General features: G+C 23.0%; 2 protein-coding genes across 3 annotated transcripts in view; both read right to left on the bottom strand.

Annotated features, from left to right (window-relative positions):
* LOC129608284 (tRNA-dihydrouridine(16/17) synthase [NAD(P)(+)]-like) overlaps window positions 1–13,212 on the bottom strand; it is a 55,465-nt gene that overhangs the window by 21,836 nt on the left and 20,417 nt on the right. Inside the window, exon 1 of one of the 2 annotated variants that reach the window (XM_055519685.1) lies at window positions 4,421–4,530. The exons of the other annotated variant lie outside the window; for it this stretch is intronic. The gene's annotated coding sequence lies outside the window, so the exon portion shown is untranslated. Of the gene's footprint in view, window positions 1–4,420; window positions 4,531–13,212 lie in introns of those variants that run through there. 2 annotated transcript variants of the gene reach the window in all.
* LOC129608283 (GATA zinc finger domain-containing protein 14) lies at window positions 2,401–6,040 on the bottom strand. The gene has a single exon (XM_055519684.1). It carries the CDS (start codon window positions 5,901–5,903, stop codon window positions 2,409–2,411), a length of 3,495 nt encoding a protein of 1,164 aa, XP_055375659.1. The 5' UTR covers window positions 5,904–6,040; the 3' UTR covers window positions 2,401–2,408.

Here is a 13,212-nt window from a genome sequence, read left to right as displayed (position 1 = left end):
TATTTAGAATTTCTATAATTAAAATGCATATTGAAATTATATTTTAAATTTAGAATATACTTACAAAAATATTTAAACCAAAAAAAAAAAAAATTTATGTGTTTTATAATATTTTTGTGTATGGGTGTAAATGTGAAATTTTTTAAGTCAAAAAAAAAAAACAATTGTACTATAATCATAGAATATATGTGAAAATTAATAAAAAGTTTTAAATTTTTGTGCGCACATTTGCAATAAAATTGAGGGAAAAAATATTCTTTTTTAGTTTTATTCGGTCTGGCCTCCCTTCCGCCAATTCTATTTAGTATAAAAGGTTATAAGTAATGTAACAACGAATGAAATGGGTAACTTGTTGTGCCGAAAGCACAAACATTACTTGAATTCCATAAAAGTAGAGAAAAACCAGCTTTCCTTTTCTGCCGTTAAATCATATGTGTACATACATACATATGTGCAAATATAAATAAAACAAAATAATTATTCCATATAAGTGTTATATAATTTTATATATTAAAATCAGTTTATCTGAGACCTAAACCCCTATATCTCTGTTTAAATTAATATTTTAACAGATCTATAATAAACAATTTGATAAGAGTAATTTTCTCGTAAACATGAAAATGATCAGTGATGAAAATTATTTTAATATAAAATATTGCTTTTAAAACAATTAATTTTTAAAAAATTATTAAATTCACTCAAATGTGCTATACTTTTTAAACCATTTATTAAACTCAACTATTTTTTATTTACACTTTAGACGCGTTATCAACAATTCTGAATATGGATTCAATCGACTTTTAATGATTTTTTGTAAAGAATATCATTAAAAAAAATCAAATAAATTACATTTATGAATTCCTTTTCATATTCAAATTTATATATGTATGTACATTATGTGTATGAACATTGTTATTCTAGATATAATTAAGGGGAAGAATAGTATGTGTCGCAAATATTTTAGTAAAACTTAAGCCTTATAGGTTGGAATATCGCCATAGAAACATGAAAATTTTTTCGCAATTATAATTCACACCAAATATTTAAAAGAAAAATTTATTTTACATAATATTTGAAATTCCAAATTATCCATATACATATATAAATATTTATGACTTTTATTTTAGTTTTTAAAATATTTCCCTTAAATTTTAAAAAATAAAATTTTAATTATACTAGTGAAGAGAAATTTATTCCTATATTTTTATACATATTAAAAATTATTTTAAAATGCGAGCTCTTTACCTACGACAAAAGCAGTAGAGCAAAAACAATGGTACCTTTACCAAAACTTTTACATCTTGTTTTATAAATAAATTTTCATTGTTTTTTTTTCAATTTAATTTAAGATCGAATATAAGAAATGTATCTAGGAATCAATAAATAAAACAAAGAATAACTTATATCTTATATCTATAGCAGTATTGGTTTATAAACATAAACAAAGCGAACGTTTTTTAAAACTGTTAATTCATAATATTTAGAATGTCTATATAGAATAACTTTTGACATTTTATTTCATATCAAATTGAAATTCTGTTTAAAAAAAATTATTTATTTATTTTAAATGAATTCGAAAACAAAAACTTAGCTAGCTATAGAAATGGAAAATAATAAAAACAAAATATTAATACGAGTACATAAGTTTTTATCTAATTTTGCATATCTTAGGGCGTAATTTAAGGAAAAATGTCAAAAGTTGTTATTGTGAATTGTAAAATGAATATGAGATAACAATCTATCTCTTTTCTCTTTTTGAACAAAGATAAAATTTCAATGTCTAATCATTTGAACATTGTTTTTGAAAAGGCGCATTTTGCCAAATGGGATGGAATAAAAATTGTTTTTAATTGTTTTTTTTTTAAATGCTAAAATATTTTATAGAAAAATTTCTTACTACCTTTGAATTAAGATTTTGTATGACGTTAAAATTTGTGGAATGTAGTTTTATAATTTCGAAGTTTAGTCAAACTTCCAAGTTAAATGTCAGATTTTTTTCTATTTTATCTTCTATTATTTTATCATTTTGTAGAAATTAACATAAATTCGTACATGTAAAGAATTTTGAAATAAATAAAATAAAATTTAATGTTAATTTATGATTTCTTTTTTAAAAACAATTCAATTTTAAATTCTTAAATTATTGTTTATTCTTTTCTTTTTGATTTTTTTATCAAATTTTTCTAATGCACTTAACGGACGCAAAATTTTTCAATTATTTTTTAATGTGTAAACAACAAATGATAAAAATATTGTCAAAATAAATTGATTTATTTGAAATTAGGAATAGAAAATTAATTTTAATAATAAATAAAAAGTATTTTTTATAAAAAAAAGAGAAAATTAATTAAAAAATAAAACTGTTTGCAATTTTAGAATATTTTTTCCACATGAGGTAACTAAAATAATCATTTAAAATTAGAAACTACAACATCAGTCATTTTATTATTGTTATTTAATCCACAACCATTTTTTGAAATTTTTTTTAAAGGTGATGATGATGCTGTTGTTGTCGTTACTGTTGCATCAGTTATTGAAATTGCTGTTGTTGTTGTTGTTGATGCATTTATTGAAGATAAAGAGGATGAACCATGTCTACATGGTTGTGGTGAAGTTGGATTTGATAAACCAGATTCATGTATTGGTGATAATGTTGGAGATCTTGTACGTAATAAATTTTTACGTCTCTGACGTCTATATGCATTTTTTAATTGCTGTTGTTGTTGTTCATCAATTAAACTGGATGTATTTACATAACCTAATGTTGCAGCTAATTCATCTAAATCAGTTGGATTTGGTAATTTACGACGTGTTGGTGGTGGTAAAGTTGGCATTGTTAATTCATTTAATTTTCTATAAAAAACATCATCTTTTCGATTATTTATTGTTTCATTTGTATTTGAATCAGAATAATTACAATGAGAACTTGGACAATTATCATTTAAAATTGAATGATCATTATTACATATATTAACAGATGTTGTTGTTGTTGATCCTATATTATTTGTTGTTGCAGGACGTACTTGATTTTGTTTAATAGATGTTATATTACCTAAATTATTTGTATTATTTGTTGTATGTCGACAATGTGGACGGCGATATCTACCTATTACACGTAACATATGGCGAAAACGTTTAACAGGCCAGGGACGAATTAATTTAGAACGATTTGGCATTTTTATATTTTTTTGTTGTTGCTGTTGTTGCTGCTGCTGTTGATTATGATGATGATGATGATATTGTTGATGTTGTAATTGCTGTTCTATACTTAATTCATTATTATCATTATTTGATCTAATAAAATGTGGAGGAATTTGTGTTGGATCATTTATAACATGTATAGAATTTTTATTTAATTCTAATCTATCAGAAATATTTGTAGATGGTAGGGAATTTGAAATTGTTGCGATAATATCGTTCGGCACATCTGGACTATCTGGTATATTTGAACAACAATTCCATTTACGACGCCATCTATGTGGTTTTTTAATGGTTTTCAAATTACAACAACGTTTATCTTCTCTTGTTGTAGTTGTTGTTGTTGATGCTATTATATTATCAGATTTTGTTAAACCAATAGTTGTTGTTGTTGTATTTCGATCATTATCATCATAAAGTGATGGTGTTATATGAAATGAACAAAATGTACATTTTTCACTAAAATGCAGCATTGCTCGTTGCGTATGCTCTTCAACATCATCATTATGTTGTTTTGTATAATTTTCATTTTTATCAAATTGACTGCAGCAATGAAATGTTTTTTGATTGAAATATCGTTCATTTTGTAAATATTGTTGTTGTTGTTGTTGACGCTGTTGATGTTGTTGATAATGATGATGTTGAAGATGTTCATGCTCCAATTTTGATGTTTCCTCAAGCAATGAACATAAATAATATGTTCTTAATGATTTTTGATAATATTCTCTGGATGTTGACGGTACACTCGAAATTGTCGATCTATCAATATATTCTCTAGATCTTTCACAGCAATGCAATTTATTAGGCCGATGATATAAATTATTTAACAGATTTGAATGTTTAACATTGGAACAACAATAGATTTGTGAATTTCGCGGATCAAAATTTCTGAAAAATAATTTGGACGGATTCTTTTGATCTCCCAATGATGTTGAAGTTAATATATTTGATGATTGTTGAGAATGATGTTGTTGTTGTGAAGGTGGCGCTGTACTTGGAATATTTGACTTAGCATTATTATTTTGACGATGATTTCTTATATATTCATAGGTTGTTAAACCTAAGAATGATATATAAATATGAAAGAAGCATAAATGTAATAATAAACCAGCTGTTACAGCTGCTAATACACCAATGAATCCAATAAAAATTAAAAATATTGTATCATGTAAACTAATTCCCTCATCGTTATATAAATTAATTGTATCAGATTGTTCATTACCTGATGATGTTGTTGTGGATACTGTTGAACTACCACTTGTTGTTGAAGGACTTATACCACCTGTATTATGTAAATTATCATTTGATGCTTTTGTTATACCATTAATAACATTTGTTGGAACAGATGATGTTACATTTTCAAATGTTTTTAATACAGTTTTTGGTATGGATACTGTTAAATTATCACCAGTTTCTAATAAAAATTTTGTATTATTATCAAAATATAAATTTGTTTCATTAAATAAATCAGTTATTGATATATCATCTAAGGGATTTAAATTTATATTATTAATTATTGTATCATTATTATTATTGTTAATATTATTATAAAATACATTTTTAATTGATTGTTGTATACCATCAATAAATGATGATGATATTGTTTCAGTATCATTTATTAATTTGTATAATGTTGCAGTATCATTATTATTTGTATTATTATTTAACCACCATATATTTAACCAATTTTTATTAAAAAAATATAATAATAATTGTGCTATAACTGCGGTCAATATGACCAATGTTGCTATCACGGCACTAACAACACACATTAGAAATGCAACATAATTTCTACCACCAATACAATGATTTAACCATTTACAATGATGATCAAATTTACCAACACATTTATTACACACAGAACAATGTTTTGTTCTATTACATGTTGTTTTAATGTTACATAAATGGCATCTACCATTTTCAATTACATGTGAATGTTTTGTTCTATCAAATTCTGGTACAATACGATCATTATGATGTAAACGACGTAATTCTTTATCAGCTGGATCTAATAATAATGCTGTTATATGTGATATTGTATGTATTAAAAATAAACTAATTAATAGACCATATAATATTTGTTGTATTTCAATTGTAAATGTTGGTATTATAACAATAAATGATGATAAACCAAATATTATTAATATTATCCAACCTAGTATTTGCAATGGATGCAATGGCAATTGTATACCATTAATACGACGTCCACTACGATATCTTGTTTCATTGAAATTATCTTGAAATGATATTAACGGTATTTTATGACATTTAAATTGTTTTTTATTATTATTTTTTTTTAATTTTGACTTTTTATTTGATTTTTTAATACCATTTTTTGTATTTAATAATGAATGTTGTTTTTTAGGTGTATTACCTAAATTATCTAAATTTGTATTCAAATCAACAGTTTCATTTGTTGTATGTATTATATCGGTTGGTGATAATATTGTTATTGTTGAATATTCTGATGTTAATTTTTCATGTAATTTTTGCTGTTGCTGTTGTTTAATATCTTCTACTTCCTCTTTTATACTTGATGTTATATAAATTATATTTGTATTCGATTGATCTGTTACTGTTGTAGTTGTTGTAGTTGCTGTTGTATCGGTTGTATCTATTGTTTGATGTATAGGTTCAAGCGATATTTTATTAATATTAAGATTATTCCTTTCGTTAAATGATTTTCTATTATGCTCTGGGAGCATGGTATTATGATTTCATTAGTTATAATTTAAATTATTTTCAAAATAAATTTTATAAAATAAGAATGTATATGCATATATAGAATATACATACAAGTTTTATTTTTAAATTAGTGCCTTAATTTATTAACTATATTTTTATATTATTTTTTAAGGTTAAATGTTATAAACAACGCAAAAAAAACACAACACATTTCATTAAAAAACACAACCCCTAATTATTTAAATAATTTTTTTTTAAATATTTTTTCGTATATAATTTAATATTTAATTATTATATTTGAATATTTATTGAAATTTCTTATCACTTTGTTTCAATTAAATAAATTAATATGAATTGCATTTTATATTGCAAATAATTTATAATATCACTCATAATTTTATTAATTTCTATTAAAAATATTTTAATTTTTATATATGATTAATTATACATAATATTTTTTAATTTAAATATTTAATATTATTTAATGATAAAAATTTTTAATTCAAATTATTTTTTTTTTTTGTATTTAAGAATGTATTCTTCTATAATATGTAACAAAACTATTTATATTATTTGATTTTAAAGAATAAAAATTTAATTTTATTTAACAAATTTAATTTTATTGTAATTTTCAATTATTTTATCGTTGTCACTAAATCACTACATTTTATTGTTGAAAATATTTCTTTTTGATTTAAAGTTAGATTGAACATTTTTAATAGCATATACGTATATAATTTTACTATATAAATTTTATGTATAAATTATTTAATTTTATTTGATTAATTAAATGATAAAATACTTGAATTATATTACAACAATACTATTATAATATAGGTATAATAAAATCATAATATAGGAATACAAATGTAAGTCACAAATTTTATATTCCGATGTTTAAATCAACATCGTAGTTAAACTTCTACTATATATAAATCAATAACTATATATTTGTTATGAGGTTATGAATTAGATATGAGTATAACATATAACGTATAGTATGTAAATTATAAGTATTTCAATATGCATTTGATTGTCCCGCCCGGCAACCCACGTAAACGCCATACACTAGGTCAACAATAAGGCACATCGGCCACTATCAAATTAACACTCGACAGCTGCCCATGCAATACAAACCCTTAAAATTATCCATCGGAACCCTGACACCGGAAGAGGAACCCCTGATAGGTCATTTCCGTTTGCCTAATTTATCATAACTAAATATTTATAAAGAATTTCCATTAGAAATTTTTATTTCGTGGTAACATGTAAAAATTGCCTATCTTTGTCGCGTTTTTTAAGTTTTTAACAAATTAAAAAACTACTCAAATGTTGTGTACAAGGCATCAAATATTCTAATCTGATAAAATGACAAATTAAAAAGCTTATACATAGTTTTTGTTCTTCACATTTCAATCTAATTTGAACTATAATCATATATACATTTTTATGTTATGTATACTTAACTAAAAGTTTACAATATTTTCATAATAAAATTAATACATTATGTATATTAATAATGACTATATTATTATGTTATTTAAAAGATTAAAGATAAAAATAAATTTTGTTAAACTTTTTTAATAATATTAAACTAAGTTTAATATTCAAATTATCTCTTTGTATGCCTATTTATAAATTAATTTATTAAATTGCGATAATGTATACAAACAAATATGTGTATATATGTGTATTTACTTGTATTCAACTATTAATAATCGATAATAAATATAATATAATTATGTAATATGCACGTAGGTATTTTTAATTTAATATTCAAGGACTATATGAGTTTTCAACAAAACATAATCACAAAATATTTATAGGGTATAAAACTTGTAACGCACACTAAAAACTAATTTATTTAGACCATGTCATTTTATATGTAGATATATCAGAATACTTAAAAGTTCTCATATACCGTAAGTAGGTAAAAAAAAAAAGGATCTAATTAATGTAATGCTTCGATGTTAGCATTATGACGTAATTACTAATTAAGTGTTTCTAATAGCACTTTATTATACATATAACTTTATGGCTAGCGATATAGATTTTATTTGGATCTCAAAAGGTTCCTGCTCTGTTATCTCCCAGATCTGTGAGTTCCCGATTATTCTTGGCCAAAATAACATATAAATTTATATATGCAGTTTTACTTTATAAGTCACTTTGGCTCTAATTTCCATTAGAGCACTGATTTTAAGTATGTCTCAAGAGTCTCAGATGTCTCCAAACCGACCAGTCTCCTAAATATCAGTTACATACGGTTCTACATGCCTTTTTCAGCATCTCTATTCGTAAAATTTATGCTACCAAAGGAGCTAAATTCAGTAACATCTTCTATTTGTGTGTTGTTTTTTAGTGGATCATTATTTCGAGGGTTAATTCTCATATTTTTAGTTTTACTCTTGTGTGTGTGGGCAAGTAGGGTTATGTCGTCTGCAAATTCTAGTCTATTAGTGAAAATCCACTTGAATTACATATTCAAGTATTTTGATTTCTGAATATTGTATTTAAAAATACATACATATACATACATAAATATTATTTATGCTCACAAATCAACTGAAAATTTCAAAAAAATATGTTAAATTATAACTTTAAATATTAACTTGTAACTCTATATATACATAGGTACATACACTCGTATTAAGAGGTATAAGATAATGTGAACGTGATGCTTAAATTTATTCTTCCATTACTCACAATTACCAAATTGTTAATGATAATACTAAAATTTATTATGAAATATAATCATTAAATTATAAAAATTTTCCTTTTAAATAAAATTTATTATAGGACCTTAAAATTAAAATTACTACACAAACACACAAATTTATAAAAAATTTCTCTCACGTTCGTAATTATATTTGTATTAAAATAACATGTACAAAAGAAAAAAAAAAGAAAAAAAAAAGAAAAAATACATTTTCCTTTTCATCCAGTATAAAAGGTGAATACACACTCTTCGTCACCTCCACTACACTATAAACAATATGGTGAAGAATAACTGAATTACTAAATAATACATGACATTATCCGAGAAGATGACATGTCTTCTAATATTCTAAATGTGAATATAGTACATAAAATATTTGAAATGATAAATTCTGTTAATGGTGTAAAAATTTTATTTTTTTAAAGATTACGTTTTTTTTTGTATTTTCTTGTGAATTTTTCAAATAAAGAAAAGAAAAATAGAATGTTGTAGAATCTGAAATGGTTCTATTTAAAAATTGTATACTATGTATAAAGTACATTAAAACAAATTCAAATAGACTCTTAAAAAACATGACTCGTTAAAGATTTATGGAAAATTCTCATTAAAAAACACCACTAGATTTTACTTTATTTTTTTGTAATGAAAATGCTTCCGCGAATGTTTTTCTTTTTTTGAACAAACATGTTTTTTTTTGTTTTCGATAAAAATAAATTATTGTGAATCATTTGAAGAAAAACACATGTATGTTTGTGCATTAAGTTTTCGATAATTACATAATAAGTAATAAGTTTCGAATTTCGTGAGAAAATATTATGTGACAGGTGTCAAATATGTGATATGTCACTAAATTTGACGTATACGTACATTTGCGGAGTCTGTTAAAGAATATAAATGTTTGGATTGTTTTATCACTCAAAAAATTGGAAAGCTTTTAGAATATTAATTTGAGCAGAAAATTTATTGTTAAATGGGCTTTTAGGAATGCGATACTCTCTGATTCTATATTAATATTTTTATTGTACTTTGATGAGTTTTATCAAAAATAATTTAAATAATTTTATCAAAATATGTCATAATTGTCAAATTATATAAAATTGTGCTACAAGGTTTATCATTAAATTTTCCTTATTTCAAATCGATAATGAATAACCCATTATGCATATATATACCATCTACGTACAAACTATACAAACATTTTTATTTTTTCTCTCTTCTTTTCCAGCCTAATAATTTACTATTTTGCAAAAAATATATTCATGAAATATACAAATAATTTTATTTGAAAATTTTTTGGATTTGAAAATTCTATTTAATAATTTTTGTTTTTTTTTCTATTAAAATGAAAAAAATTATTTTTTTTATATTACTTAATATTATTTCATGATTTATGGGTTAAATGTAGAAATATATATATATAAATTATGTTTACATACACTCGGTTCTTGAAAAATATTAATTAATTATATACCTACTTGATGTGATACGAGGTAAGAAGTAATCATATTAAATTAAAATTGCAAAAATAGAAATTTTTTTATAAATTAGTATAAAATATTCATAACTTAATAAAATAATTTGCAGATAATTAAAAAAGTACGGGGAAATTACAAATACATAGGGTTACGATTTATTTTGTAAATTAAATTTAAGAAAGTTTTAAGCCCGACAAATATTTGTAATTATTACAAATATAACATTAATCCTTAATGTTATTAAAGGATAATTTTTTTCTTGTTAAGTTTTTCGTGTTTTGATTTTGGCACTTTAAACTTGATCCGTTACAGTAATCAACGTTAAATTAACTCAGTTTGATATACGATTTTACAAATGGAACAACTGGCGCCGGAGCATACAAATAATAACTAAAATTGTTTTGGTTCTCTTTTATCAATATTCAATTTAAGTATGTATATATGTAGGTATACTTAAAATTTTTTCAAACGTCTTAAAAAATATGCACATAAATGAAAAGTTTTCGAAATAAAGTCAACAGCAATCAAAGTGTTCTAAAACTTTAAAATTTCAACATTTTAAAAAAAATACCATGTACGTATGTATATACACATATATGTATATGATTTCTTTCTTACTCGTTTATATTCTTCATATAACGCGTACTCATTTTGTAAATTGAAATTTAACATGAAATCATTTGCTTTCAAAATACATTCATGTATTTTTAAATTGACATCATTAAGGAAGAATAAATTTTCCTCATGTACTTCTACTCTTAGAATATTAATATTTCAAGTGCGATTTAAATATAATGTATTTAGAAGAGCAGAACGAAATAGAAAAAGAGAGGCATTTAAAACAAAAAAAAAATAATATTCCAGAAATAAATAATGTAAAATAAATACAATTTTGGAAAATGATAAAATTTAATTATAACGAATAGCTATATATGAGTTCATGTTAATTGAAAACTGTCAAAGTTAGAAAAAGAAAAAGATAGGAAAAGTTTCGGAAAAATTCTTCATAAATATTTAGAAATTCAATTTTTTTCTTATTTAGTGATAAAATCAGAATTTCGATATCAGTGTCAGGCTAATTTTAAACTGTCTTTAAATTTTCGTACAATCCGATATTAATTGCCGGAAATGTGATTCAATTACAGTATATAAACTCAATATGAGCCATTTAATAGCTAATAGCCGATAAAAACGGATTAGGGGCACAGTTTGTGTCCATATTTTACAAACGGTATTAACAAACCATAGACCGTAGTTTTGTAATTCCGATTCTTTAAAATAAGTATGCCTAAACCAAAATTTTAAATGAATTCTTTATGAAATACAATCAAAACACAAAATTAATTGTTAAAAATCACAAAATTTACCTCTCAGCACAAATCAAAATTGACGTACTTAAAATAACACAAAAAATAAAAAAATACAAAAAAGTATTTATAGTTTTCTATTTTTACAACACAATCGTAAATCGAATTTTTTATATTTTTTATGACGATGTAATAATTATTATTCTTGAAATTTATGTGCAGGTTGTTAAACTATCTTTAAAACGCAATTTCATTAAAATTCCATATAATATACCTAATCAAATTGAATAAAGACACATTAAATCAAAATAAAAATGAAAATAAAACTAAAATTTATAAGTGTGTATGTATGTATTGAAAATAATTAGTTAACATTTGTAATCAATTACGTAAACAATGTTTTAAAAGGCGAAACAAATATAATTGTTACAATGTCCTTTGGCAGTCCTTCTTTTGTTTTTTATTCCACATAGAATTTAGTGGTAGGTTTTTGTTTTATACTGTTTTTTTTTGCTTTTATTGTACATTTATTTTGACAACGTGTCATGTATAAAAAAAATTCATCATTAATTCAATTTTTTTTTTTGCTTTTTTTCTATAATTTATTTGAATATATAATATATATATATATATATATATATATATATATATATATATATATATATATATATATATATATATATATACACAAAATATATAAACGTATATTTATAGTAAAAAAAATGGAAGGTTCATACAAGAAATCGTATGTATAGTTCATAAACACCATATACAGGGTCTTCGAAATAAAAAAAATCAAAGGCAGGTAAGGAAAAAATAATTTATTTATAATGACAGCTAGTTATTTTATTTTTTGCTCATTATTTTTTAAGAATTTTGTTGAAAATTAATAATTCTAATAGAAATCACAAAAACGATATATTTTGTAATTTTGTGTTTCTTAAAATTTCTATGTATACGATGAAGGTATTCCTGATATTGAATAAAAAACTCAAAATATCAAATAAACAATATATTAGTATTTGAAGAAGTTTGGTCACCTCATTACAACATTCATGTTAACAGGATTGAGTCGATTCAAAAAAACTTCTTAAGATTTGCGCTTCTCCACCTTCCTGAAGAAGAATCTATTATTCTCGAATATAAGAAAGTAATTTGATTCAAAATCTCACAATAAGAAAGTAATTTGATTCAAAATTTTAGTATGTAACTGTAGTAAGTCGAATTTTGCTTTCTAAATTTACTTTCTATATTTCATTATGTTAAAATTTTTAACAATGTTTGTGCTAAATATTTTATTAAATTAAAAAAAATAATTCATTAATTTAAAAATTAAATATTGAGTTCAGAATAATAGTAAGTATACTTTTTTGGAGCCACTCTGTATTATTTTACTATTATATTATTTTACCATTATTGAATACGATATTTTAATAGAATTGGTATATGGTATACATATATTTTTTTTGGACAAAAAATATTTTAAATATTATGATGGCATTTATAATGACACAACCACTCCTTTTTTAACTTTATTTTTGACACTTTAGTGAAAAAAAAGAATGAAAGTATGTTTTTTTTTTGCTTTCATAGCTCCCGTTTTATAATTTTTTTGTAGCTTTTTTTTCTGGTTGCTTTTACTTATAATTTAGATTGTTTATGGAATTTAATTTAATTTTGTTAGCTATAAATAGAAAAATTTTGTAACATATTATGTGGTTAGGCATACAAAAAATTTTTATTTTTTAAAATCGCATTTATGTAATCGTATACAAAATATTTTTTTTTATAATACTTGAGAAAACAGAACAAAAATTGTGTTGTTCAG

Source organism: Condylostylus longicornis, unplaced genomic scaffold, assembly GCF_029603195.1.
Source record: "Condylostylus longicornis isolate FDR11 unplaced genomic scaffold, ASM2960319v2 ptg000031l, whole genome shotgun sequence".
NCBI classification, from domain to species: Eukaryota; Metazoa; Arthropoda; class Insecta; order Diptera; family Dolichopodidae; genus Condylostylus; species Condylostylus longicornis.
This window is presented reverse-complemented; position numbering and strand designations above follow the sequence as displayed.

Coding starts and splice junctions, on each gene's coding strand:
- LOC129608283 (XM_055519684.1), bottom strand. CDS start 5,903: ATGCTCCCAGAGCATAATAGAAAATCATTTAACGAAAGGAATAATCTT.